General features: G+C 45.1%; 1 protein-coding gene across 6 annotated transcripts in view; it reads right to left on the bottom strand.

Annotated features, from left to right (window-relative positions):
- COL26A1 (collagen type XXVI alpha 1 chain) overlaps positions 1 to 12,703 on the bottom strand; it is a 167,662-nt gene that overhangs the window by 124,788 nt on the left and 30,171 nt on the right. For 4 of the 6 annotated variants that reach the window (XM_030287940.4, XM_030287944.4, XM_030287942.4 and 1 more), the window contains exon 3: positions 8,850 to 8,953. In XM_030287940.4, coding sequence (XP_030143800.4) covers positions 8,850 to 8,953 — 104 coding nt within the window. The remainder of the gene's footprint in view (positions 1 to 8,849; positions 8,954 to 12,703) is intronic. The other 2 variants (XM_030287941.4, XM_030287945.4) reach the window with 1 other exon arrangement.

The raw sequence follows: 12,703 nt of genomic DNA on the forward strand, positions 1-12,703 counted from the left end.
GACTTTAGAGAAACACTTGATTCTGACATCTTCCATAAACTCCATTCCCACCCCTGGGATCTCACTACCTTCAGAATCTCTTATTTAAATCTGTGCATTTAATTATCCCTGCCTCTGTGGCTGTCCTTGATCAAATCTCACTTCATGGATTCTTGCCCCACTCTACAATTCAATCAAGATTTAACAGCATTTTAATCCTAGGCTACCACATATTCCCAGTACTGCCCGGCCTCCAACACACACCGATCCAGTTAGGGAGGGCTCTCCATTCCTTACACTAACTTGGAAATGGAGTAACAAGCCATGCTGGGCTGAGCACAGTCCTTGCTACAATTCCATTTTCCACCTCTGCCCAAACAGGCACAGTCTGAACCCTCACTAATGACAGCACAGAGGTTTTTGTTAGTGAGCTGTGTGTTTTGCAGATGCATATTTCTGTAGCTTCCCAAATGGATCTGTACTGACTTTGCTGCCTTTGTCCTTCTAAGGGGCTCACATAGAGAAGACAACATTGAAGCGCATGGAACATGCTTTTGCCTAGCACTTCATTTTAAATTGAAATTTAACTCTGCCAGAAGTTTGGAGGAACACTTTTGGTACCCCATTTGATAATAAGGAATGGATAAGAATGAAGTCCAGGATTCAGCAACACAGGAATTCAATGCTTACCTCCTGGTTTCAGCTTGAAGTCTGCAAAACATGAAACCAACCTCAAACTTCTCTGGAAAATCCACCTTTGTTCCTACCCCTGGGCTTGCAATCCCAATTCTACCTGGATCCCAATTCCTTGCAATCCTATTTCCACATAGCAAAGCGTCCCAGGGTTTTTGTAATGGGGATTCAGGTACCTAGTAAATCTCTTCTTTCTGAAGAAAATTTGTGTGGATGAGGCTTACCCTGCTCACATCCTGCCCTTGCATAAACCCTCCTTGTGTTGATGTTTTTGAGCAGCCCACAACTGGAATTAGTTACCGCAGAAAACACAAGTGTTACTGAACCAATCACATTAACTTGTTCAAAGAAAAACCTACAGAAGAAAAGGAGGAAAAGGCAAGAATCCCTAAGATATAAATAGGAATGTGTCCATCTGCTTCACCCCCAAATCTTGGTTCCTGTTCAGCTTGCTACCAACTGCACCACCCCATGTGCTTTGTGGCCTCCTTCAACCTCTCCCCTTCGTCTCACATCCCCTCAGATACATCCTGCCACTCACACATGCAAAAAGCTTGCATTGTTAGCAGCTTGGCTTAAACTTATTTTAAAAAGGTACTTTTTTGCAAAAGTACCTTGGCTTGTCCATCTGTTCTCTGTGGAAAGCTGGTGATGAAGTCTGCCATGTTCAGGACCTTCCTTTATTCTCATGTCATTAAATCTCAGGAGTACAAGATACTTCTCTATCACTCACACAAAGTGACAACAAAGTTATTTGATCAGTTCTGCACATGTGTCTTAGGACTTGTGTAGTGTCAAGTATGTTCTTGTCTCTTCCCCAGTATTTGACAAGACAGAAGTAAGAGATGGCAGCAGGACTCTGAACACAGAGTCACACCTGGGTGAAAGTCCTGAAAACCTGGAACTTTGTCCCTCATCTTTCCCTTATCCTCCCCAACATTCACATCTGCTCAAGTCTCTCCTGCTTCTAGAGTCAAATCTCAAAGATAACTAAAGTAAATAAATTACTGCATCAAAAAGAAATGGCACTCTGCAAATCAGGCCACTCAAGTATTCTCCTGCAAGAAATTCATCAAGTTCTTCCTCAAGGAGCCATCCCATTCAGCACTGTTTGACAGCAACATTAAATCCACACATTTCATAACTAAGCCCTTGCAAAGTGATGGGGAGGGAGCTGTAATTTTGTAAGTGCTCAAAAATTAAACACAAAACAGCTGGTTAAGTGGGTAATAGCCTTGCACAGTGAGTGAAAGAAAGAGACTCCTCACTGCCACCCCTTCCAACTGTGGAATTTCCCATCAAAGGCCTAAACCTCATTTCCTATTCCTGATTAAAGAAAAAACAAGTCAGTGCAGCAGCAAGGAAACTGGTAAACAGCATCAGCAGGTGGGTTTAATTCTTCTTCCATTATTATCTCTAATTCACTTGAAAAGCATCAAACCAATCACTGGCCACCAATTAGAAACTATTCTTCTCATTTAGCTCTTGCCTATGCAAATGGGATTGTACACTCCAAAAAGTACTAACTTCTGGTAAAAACACAGCTCCACCCTTTCCCCACCACCTCCAAGGGAATGGCTGTGGAAAAGAGACAGGGTGGAGTTTTTTGGGAGAATGTTTTTCCTGACTACATTTGCAGGATTCACAGCATAACATGTCACATGTCCCTTTTTCCAGAGGACACTACCCTGTCAGCAACTCCCAAAGGCTCTAACAATGAGAGACTCACAGAGGGGGAAAAATCCAACTCCCTTCTAACAGCCTCAAGCAAATAAAATTTCATCATTGTGAGGATGAATGGGAAATAAGTGATAATTTGGGGGAAAACAAGAGCTCTGAAGGAACAGCTACATGAGAAAGTAGCTTGCTAAAAACTCAGGGTTGAAAGAGGCAGTGAGGATTATGAAAGAAAATGTCAAGAGGTTGGATGGGCTCTTCAGAACCTACACCTCCCAAGTTCTGTTCTAAAGTATTTCAGGAGCACCCTTGGGTGCAAAACTTTCAGTATCTAGCTAATCTACCACTAGAGAAGTCTCTGAGCTTATACAAGTCTAAAACAAGCACAGAATGGTTTGGGTAGGAAGGGACCTTAAAGTTCATCTCATTCCACCCCTGCCATGGGCAGGGACACCCTCCACCAGCCCAGGTTGCTCCAAGCCCTGTCCAGTCCTACCCAAGGGAAGATTATGCTCACTCCTGATTAGAAATAAAGAAAATTCATAGAAAAGTCATTCACTATAAGCAGGTGGGTCCTTCACTTGTGAATTAAGACATACACAGCAAAAAGCATCCCATGTGTTTGGGAAAGCCAATAGCTTATGAAAATACAAAAGATTCTCTACATACCACAGTAATTTGATGAGAGCTAAAAAATTTAGGACAGTGTAATGGTACAGAATACAGCTTTCCCACTTACGTTAAGATAACATCTGCAGATACTTAGCACTTCAGATATTTTGACATTAGGTGCTCAATAAAATTCTCCCTATTCAGATTAGAAATGTCCAAAAAAATGAAACTACTCAGATGCTGGAATGCAGTGTCAAAATATTTGGAAATCTAACAGTTTTTTGTTTTTTTTTTTAATCTATGTATTGAAAAGGAAGATGAACATTTAGAAATTGTTCAAGTAGTCACAGAGTGCTGATGCCAGAAAGTGCTCTCAGCAGGCTGTGGATACTTCCAAGAGTGACCACACGCTCCAGGAACTCCTCAGAAAATTTATCAATTTGATCAGGGGTGACACACGTTATTCCTGAAGCCAGAGGTTGCTGAGTGGTCAGCATGGCGATGGCAGCAGACAGCAAGTGGGTGACACATTGTGGGGTTTGGGCAACTTCTGGTGGCTCTTGTACTGAAGAGGCCACCAGAAGCACAAGCAGGAGGTGGGACACTGGAGCAGCAGGAGGTGAATCCTATGGAAGAAAATACTGGGGTAGGTACCGCCCAACACCTGGGACCTACATCACAAACATCAGTGCTCAGGAAGCCACTTCCATGTGTCAGCAATTCCATCACAGTGATTCACGTGTTTTTGAAGGTAGATTTACAGAGGTAGTTACCACATTTTACCTCCCACTTTAAAAACTATAATTAATTCACATTCCACTTAATAGTCTATAACATGTATTCACATAATTCACTTACTGTATCTGACAAACAAACTTTGGCATGAAAAGATATTTTCAGAAAAATTTGCTGTGTGGAATCAAATGTTGTACTTGGTTTCAAAGGTCTCCAATGAGAGCCAAATCCCACATTTCCCTAAAGGAATTACTGAACCAGTCTCTGGTAGAGTACTACATCCCTGTTAGATCCAAACTTGAAGGGAAGGAACCTCAGTGTGCCATGTTTGCAGCACAGGACCGCCCAGCCAGTCAGAGGACACTGAAAACACCACCCTGGGGGGAATTTCACTGTTCACAGGGAAGTTTTTGTTTCATGACCCCAGCTGGACTCAGCTGCAGTGAGCAAACATCACTGAACCAGGACTGAACAGGAACAGGCACTGCAATGGCTCTGACTCCCACTGCTTTCTCTTACACTTCCTCAGTTTCTAAGGGAAGATTTAAAAGCTCAATGGCAGCAGAAAGCTCTGCTGAGGAAGGAACTGAGGGACTTGAGAAAAGGAGAACACACAAGCTCAACTCCTGGAGGAAATTGCTGTGATACTACAGGAAATGCTACTTCATAATCTCTGAGTTGCATTTTCACATCATGGACAGTTCTGTCTTTTAATGGTTCATGGGGAAGAAGGACAAGGCTTGGAGAAGTGAGGTCCCATTAACACCACTTTGAATTCCCTTCCCTTCAGAGCACTTCAATTGGCTTTCAAATTTTCAGGTCTCTTGTTTTGATGTCCTTTCTCACAGTCTCATCAAATTTTGTCTCATAATTGCATTTGCTCATTTAAGATTTTCCTGGCAGTGTTGTTCTGCATCTTTCCTCCTGGGACCAAGAAATTTTGTAAACCAGCAGTAAAAATGCAAAGGGTTTTAAACTCTATCATGCCAAGATGAAAGTTCTCATTTTCTTATGCTGCTTTGAAAACTGCAAACACATGGGAATCTTAAGAGGTTTAAAAAATATCAGGATGACAAGAAAGATGCAAACAATAGTTATTAGAAGTAGATCAGAATATTCCAAGAACTGAGATGAGGAGGGGGAGACATTAAAAAAATTAAAAAAAAAAAAAAAAGGAAGTTCTCCAATTAAGCCATTACTTGAACAAGGCTGCTCAAATTTCCTGTCTTACTTGCATTCTTAGGAACGAAAAAGTAAGTTTGGCACCACAATAGCATCACTTTAGAGGTGCTGAGGTTATTCTGGGAGCTCTTTCTTGCCCAAACAGCTAAGCTGTCTACCATCAATCTGCTTCTGGGGTAAATAGGATACTGGCTACTGTCCCAAACTCAAGCAGTACAAACAAACAAGGAAGAAAGCTATGCTATATTTGTAAAGTAAAATAAGACCTTGCCTGGCTGGAGAGCTCCAGGGCAGTGCTGAGCCCCTGAACTTGCTGGGGACACTTCTCCTCTCCCAAGAGGTTGCACTTGCCTTTGAACTTTCAGCCATATAGGAAAAAAAGGCTGAGTTGAAATGTCAGCATCATCTTGGATTCAAATCAATCAGCTTGATGCATGATTGCAACGGCTAAACCACTTCACCCCTGCACTGCCCTCATCCATATGTTCTTTATATCAGCAGTCAGCAGACTGGGTGGCTCAGTGCATTCATTTCCTGTCCTGGGCTTGGGCTCCACTTTAAACAAAACAAAAACCCCCTGAAACTGGAAAATAAAAGTTAGTATCTAGTGACAGTTATATTCACCAGACCGCTTTGCATCAAGTCTTTTTCTCCATCCAAGGAAGTTGCAAGAAACCCTTTGGGAAGGCCTGGTACAACTGGTGATTTTTGACTATCAACTCAGTGAGCAAGTCAGTTCTACAAATCCAGTGAAGGAACTGGAGATCTTTCAAATACTGATGTAGCTTGGATTGAGTAGAAAGCAAGGAAAGAAAAGGGAGAAAGCCCCAGGCAGTGTCAGCTTGAAAAAGGAAACAGGTTGGAAATTTAGCTCAGGTAATTAATGGCCCACTGAGAACAAAATCTCCATCCGCCTCTAGAGCTTCCTCCAGACAATGGTGCTCTTTATCAGCTTCAATGAAGGAATTAGATTCCCAGGATAATTTAAATCCAAAATTGTGCAGCTTTCAGTGTTAATGTAGATGCCTGTCAGCTGGTGACACTGAAATGGTGACTGTCTCAAGCTAAACTTAGAGCTGAGGATGGATTTAATTGCATTTAACAGCTTGCTCTAGCAGAGGGGAGTTTTCCCACTGAAGGTGTGTTACAGCAAACCAGTCTCATCAGGAGTTTGTTGTACTTTGGGACAAGACACCCCCACTGATCTGCTGCTTTTGCAAAAGAAAAGCTGACCTGCCATTTGGGAGATCACAACAAGTTATGGTATCAGAAATAGCTGCAGCCTCTGAATGGCTTCAAATTCTTGGACTTCTTTCTTTGGTTCACCCTCTCCCTGTCCTGTCTTCCCTCATAAAATGCTGAAATAAATAAATTTTAAAAGGGCAAGGAAGGCTTGATGTAAAGGACAGCTAGTAAAAATAATCTATCCTCCAGATATGCTACAGTGGTTCCCCCAAAGACACTGCTCCAGAACAGCACAAAAAAGTAGAAGTATTAACTCTGCTCACTGGGGGTTAAAGAAGGAATCAATAGACCTTACAGGCAGATGTATATCATCAGGATGCAAAGAGCACCATCAGCCATGCCCATGCACACACAACTCCCAGAACTCTTCTGTGTGCTTCATCAGCCCATGCTCTGCTGGCTTAATCCATCCCACTGAGGGAAACACACCTGGACTGTTCCAAGACCCATTGGGAAGGGAAGAGTTTCCCTTCAGTCTCTGGAACCAGGAGATGTTGCATGGAAGCTCAGAGCCACTGCAGCTGCCAGAGAATGGGAGGATTTGCAACACAGCAAGAAAGCAAGTTCAAAATAATGCAGGTCCAGGCTGCTTCCAGCCATACCTACCTGAGATCAACTTCTAAAGCACCAGCTGCACATACAAGTGAAATGAAATATTGAGGAGGAATCTAACTACCAAAGAAAGATGAAAGCATTTTTTAGGTTCTGCCCTGCTAATTCACTGTGGCTTCATCACTTCACTGTTTTTGTTTTGCTTCAGTTTAGTTTTCTGTTTCCTTTTGTCTGCTGTTTCCAGGAAGAACTCACACAGATAAGCATCCCACTCTCTCAGAGGAACCAAGCTTGCAGTAGGGGAGAGCACAGAAAGGAAAGAGTACAAAAGGCCTCATATTAGGTTGCCAAAAACCCTAAAACAGCCTATTTTTAGCCTTTCTTACTTTGATTTCCAAGTGACACTAACATTAAGAATTAACATAAGGAGTAAGTAAATATTTCCATTTTAAAATTGACAGCTTGAAGGGCCATGCAGACCACTATCACCAGTATTTACACTAAAAACTAAGTGGCCCAACCCTGCTGCACTAGAAAGGGGTCTTTTTTTTTCCCTCCTTCATTCAAGGATATGGGACTGTCAGTAGCACCAGATGTTTTAAGAAGAGGGAAAAAAAAGGTAAAAAGAATCTCACACATGAAAGTCAGGGCTTACTACTGGCTTTCTTCTCACACTCCACAGACCATATCCAAGCCCAAAAGAACAGTTCCACCTTGAAAAGTAACGTATAAAATTGTCACCTCGTTGCACAGACCTGCTCCTGCGAGATCGCTGCGGCTTTCTCAAACAAGCTCATGTTGGCTTTTTATTTCCACTGAACTCTGCTGAGACAGATCTGGCACTGCAGGGGGGAGCTGGAATCTCTCCTTTGCACCAGCAGCACCTCTAAGCTGCAATAATTCACACCTGCCCAAACCTACAGGCACGAACAGGCTGCACACAGGGGCTCCTCAGGTCACCAGGCGCATCCTCAGCTCTGCCACCATCCTCAGGTCCCCTTTCCTTGCAGGGACAGCTGAAAACTCAAGCTGCACAAAGCAGCTTCTCTCTCAGGATCACTTCTTTTAGTGTTATGTCAAAATGTAAAGCTCTCTCCTGCAGACTGCAACTTTGGGTAGTTTTGCCACTTCGTAAGAGTCTTCTGGAGCTTCTGGGCAGCTATTGTTTCCTCAGCAGCCTGGAGCCAGCTGCTGTCTGCAGCCATCACTCTTTGGGACTGTAATGAGACAACTTCCTAGTCACAGATTTGCCTGAATTGTGTGATTGGTATTAAGATGTCACAGCACAAAGAAAATGAGCACAAACAGCACCCAGAGATGTTGGACACCCCCAATGACCCTTCATCAGCCAGAGACAGGCTGTGTTGACCCGATGCAAGTGAACAGAAAACTCCAGGCTCAGTTTCTCCCATTCATAAGCTGTGAACTCTCAAGTCAGGTTCAGCAGATGCCTTAATGCCTAAACCTGATACTCAGTGGAGAAGCAGAACTTGTTTCAAATCCACAGAAGTGACAGTTAAAGTAGAAAATGTTTGGAAGGAAAATGTAAAACATGCCCTATTGTGATAAAAAAAGGAAAATACTTTTTCCTTCTGCTCTGGAAAGAGCCCAGTGTTTTCCTCTGAGTGGAGAGAACTGTGCAACACACACTGTGCAACATGAATATTACACCAGTAAGTCAAGGAGCAGGTAGAAAGGGGGACCAAAGGTATTAATTCAAAGCTCTCTGGGAGCACACATTATTTATGTCCAGATCTTACAGGCATAAAATGTTCAGAAGCAGCTTCCAGGGACCAGCTTTTCTTGGATACAGCAACTAATGGTGACAACAGGGACAGGGAGAAGATAACACAAGAAAAGGAGAAAGCACATTTTCTGAACACACCAGGGATGTCAAGCATGAGCACATCTCTAAACAGGTCATCCCTGATTCCCTTTTCTTTATTTCTTTCCCCCTCCCTGTTCAGGCCTGTTTGCAGGCATTCCGAATTATCTGTTTTCCAAGACCACCTTTCAGAGCTGTGTGTGATGTTCAGATAACAATGGGGAAGGGGACAGGTAATTTGTTCCTGTGTTTGAGAGTTGTAGGGCATATGAAGGAACAAACCCCCGATCAAGGCAGCCAGTCCACCCTTGCTGCTCCACAAGGACAGAGGCATTGCTGGATTACTCACCCTCCTCACAGTTGCTCCCTGTGAAGCCAGGACAGCACCTCCACTCCAGCGTGGTCACAGTTCTGTAGGACATTTTGTACGTGGGCCTGATGAGAGTCCTGTAACTAACACAAACAAGGAGTCAGCAGAATACAGTGACCACAGTGACCTACTCCAGCAGTGCTGCTGCTAATTCATAGCACATCTTCCCACCTGGATATATCCCAGAGAACCCAGCCAACCCCAGCTACAGAAAAAGGAGTGACACAAAATATCAGCAAGGTTTTATTAGAGCGTGGATGTGATTTAACAGCTTTCATTTTCCTCCTTAAGCCCTCATGGCTCTTCCCCACACCTCTCCTGCTGCAGGTACCACCAGCAGCTTTGAGGAGATCTCACCATTGCAGAGCCCTGCAAGTAGCAGAGATGATGACTTGTTTCCCACACTCTCCCTTCATGTGGGCTTCTGTGACATTGAACAGAGGTTGACAATAGCCTTTCCTCACTCAGCAGTAATAGTTTCTCATGTCCCAGGTGCCTTCCCTTTCCCCACCACTCAGACCTGGGATGTACCAACACACCAACATGACAACTACATCAGGGACCTTCCTGGAGCCTTTTCCCAGCTACCTGACCCTGCCTCAATCCTCTCCCATCTGAAATAGAGTCACACTCTTCTGGACCACAGCCAAGGTTGTGCAGGACAGGTTTGGGAGCTCTGTGAGCAGCACAGCATCCCCAGGGTCCCAGTTACAGCACAGGCACTGCCATGCCCCTCTGGAAACTGGAGGATGACCTGCAATCACAAGCAGTGATTCTGAAGTCAACACAAAACAGACAGTTGCATAAGTGTCAGCTTCTCCTTTAAAACAGCAGCTCGTCAAAGCTGGCAACTCAGAGTTTTCCCAGTATACAGCCAAACAAGTCATTGCTGCTATTCATGAAGCTAAAAGCAAACACAGAAGTTGTACTCTACAAGCTCCCCTCTAAATTCCTACCCTTACTTAACAGCCAAAAGAATTTGGCACACACAAGGAGAGTCTGAAGCTTTGGGATTACAGTGTTGCAGGCTGCAGTTTATGCTTGTCTCTTCAAGCCAGGCAGACACAAGCCCTGAGCACCCTGTCCCTGGGGAAGAGAGCCGGAGGAGACAGAGACAGCCCCGGGCTCAGCTGGGCACAGGGGGAAGCGGAGCTGGAGGTTGCATGAATCTCATCCAAAACTGCTCAGAGGGAGGCAGGTGTACACCCAGGACAGCGCTGCAGTGGATGGTAGCTACTCCAAAGAGCAGTAACAAAGGCCTGACAGGAGAGGCTGCCCATGTGTGTCTTGGAAAGAAGGGAGCAGCTCAGTCGTGGTTAGCAGAGTCTTTGTGAAGCTAATTTCTCAGGAAGCTGCTTGCTGATGATTTGTGCCAGCTGCCAAACACTGAAAGTTCTCCTATAGCCACTGGAGAGGGTGGGCAGCACAAGTTTCCCCCTGGGAACAGCCTCACCCAGAGACAGGAGAGCAGCGCTGTCTCCTAAGAACAGGATGTCCTCACCCTTGGAGCTGCCAAAAAGCACACCAGCCACTGCTAATGCCCACAGCTGTGATCCAGGCACGTGTCTGGTATGGGCTGCACAGAGCCAGCTCATCCCACCTATTTCTTTGCTCTTCTGCATCCAGTGGTGTCCAGGTGCCCACAGTGGTGTGAGTTTGAGGACTTGGAGCACACTGATGTAGGCAGACCTTCAGTGCTTTCTCACAGAGGACCTAAGGCACAAAGACTGGAAGTGTCTTGCTGAGGGTCTCTCAGAATAGCTCTGGCAAAGCCCAGCAATTGAACCCAGGTCTCCCAACTCCCAGTCCTGGCGTTGGACTCCAGACACATTTCCACACGTAAGCCCCAAAGCATCAGTCAGAAGTTCATGACTTTGTCACTAACACCACAGCTGGATTTGACCTTCAGATGAAAGTCTCCAGCCTTGTTACCAGTGTCCAGAGCCAGCGTGTCTCCAACCACACCGTGATTTTAAAACCATGTTTCTGCCAACACCAAGATGTTAAAACTCTTTCAAACTTCATTATGAAGTGTGGAGAGTGGCTTGAGCCAGACTGGAATTTTGGCAGCAGTTCTGTGTCGGGGAAGTAGCTCTAGTTTAATCCTCAAATGAGGGAGGACTTCTCAGGGCATGACAAGCGTGGAGCTCAGCTGTCACAGTCTACCACCCACCCTGAATTCCCTGGCAGTGTCCTGACGTGTGCAGCTCTGTTCAGCATTGTGCTCCCAGGCATCTGAAGTGGGCCCAGCCTGCAAGTCCAATTTGTTCTGAAGTTCCTCTGTCCTTCATAGCATCATTTTTCCTCAATTTTGTGACATGGCACCAATTTTGTGACCTATGGCATCACATCATGCAGATTTATGATTGCTATTCCAGGAGGGGAGCAGAGAAAGCACCTTTAGCAAAGCATCACCACCACCTGACACTTGTTGTGTTGCAAGTGAAGGAAATGAAAAAAATATATGGAAAAGGAGAATGAAGGAGGATACCAGTTAAAGATCAGAAGCCCCTGAATGAAAATATGGGGAAAACACAAGTGGCAGAAAAAAAGGATTGGTAGCAAAATAGGGAAGCTTTTCTCTTGGATGTCCCTCAAGCCACAAACACTGGCGCAGGAATCTGCCAAAGCAGAGGGGAAGAAGTTTGGAGGAGCCACAACCTTGCACTGCTCTGCCCCTCAGGGAGCCAAAGGATGTGCTCAGCACATAGCTCCCTTCAGCAGGACAACTCCAAACACTTCATGGAGGAGCAAACTACCAGGGTCTGCCACTCCACTGCAAGAGTCAGGAGCCATTTCCAGGGATTTTGCTGAGGCTCCACAACATCCCAGGGAGTGGGGCAGCTCCCAGGGAAGAGCCCAGAAAGCTCAAGCAGCAGCCACTGCTGCTCCTAGACCAGAGCCAACACATGGCTGTCCTTGGAGCTGCCTGGTCCCTGTAGGATGAGCTACACGAGCTTGTCCACATGCAATTGTTATTTGGGAAATAGCATCTCCTGCTTGTGGCTCTAAGTGACTGCCAAGGAAGTGGTAATTTGGGGAAGGAGCATGAGCTGACTGATGAACTGATTTGGGAGTACGAAACTCTAAGTACTGGAGGGGTCAGGACACACCAAGGGATGGCAGCCAACAAGTCTCACTCCTCAGCACACAGGGACGTGTCCACCTTGTTTTCAAGGAAGTGTCACTGAACACAACAGGCAGACATGACACAAGAAAGGGGAAGAGTGTCACATTCCTGGATCAAAGTCTCAAAAATCAGGTCAAAAGAGACAGGGTGATCTCTGCCATGACCCAAACAGGAAAGCCTGTCACACACAGGAAATACCTTCACCCTTTCTGGATTTCCCCTGCCCTTTGACACTCACAAACAAAGCTGTTTGTGCACAAAGACCACAGAGAAGGAAGGCGTGAAACTCCTTTCCACATCACATGAGAAGGTTTTGTTACTCTGATTCATTCAGTGTGTGCCCAAGGAGACCTCAGTGACCCTCAGAGGCTTCTATTGATTTTTATTCAAACCCCAGGTTGAAAGTCTCACCATCATTTACTGGTGGGTTTCAGGATCACAGGATGAATGAACTTGCCTTTTTGACTGGCAAAGAATCCAGAAAATGAGGAATCCAGGCTCTGGTTTGCCTACTTCTCTCATGGCACTAAAGTCAGGTGTCAACCCAGTGGGTCCAACCCCATCCATATAACTGCCATATTCTTCCAGGGACCCTCATCTTCATTCCAAGTGCATCAAAAGGCATTCAAGACAAAGCTTGTGGTAATTCCTCTAACTCTTGGTCCCAATGCCCTGATTTACAGTCATGCCAAAACCCTGCAAC

This window comes from Taeniopygia guttata, chromosome 19, assembly GCF_048771995.1.
Source record: "Taeniopygia guttata chromosome 19, bTaeGut7.mat, whole genome shotgun sequence".
In the NCBI taxonomy this organism is placed as follows: domain Eukaryota; kingdom Metazoa; phylum Chordata; class Aves; order Passeriformes; family Estrildidae; genus Taeniopygia; species Taeniopygia guttata.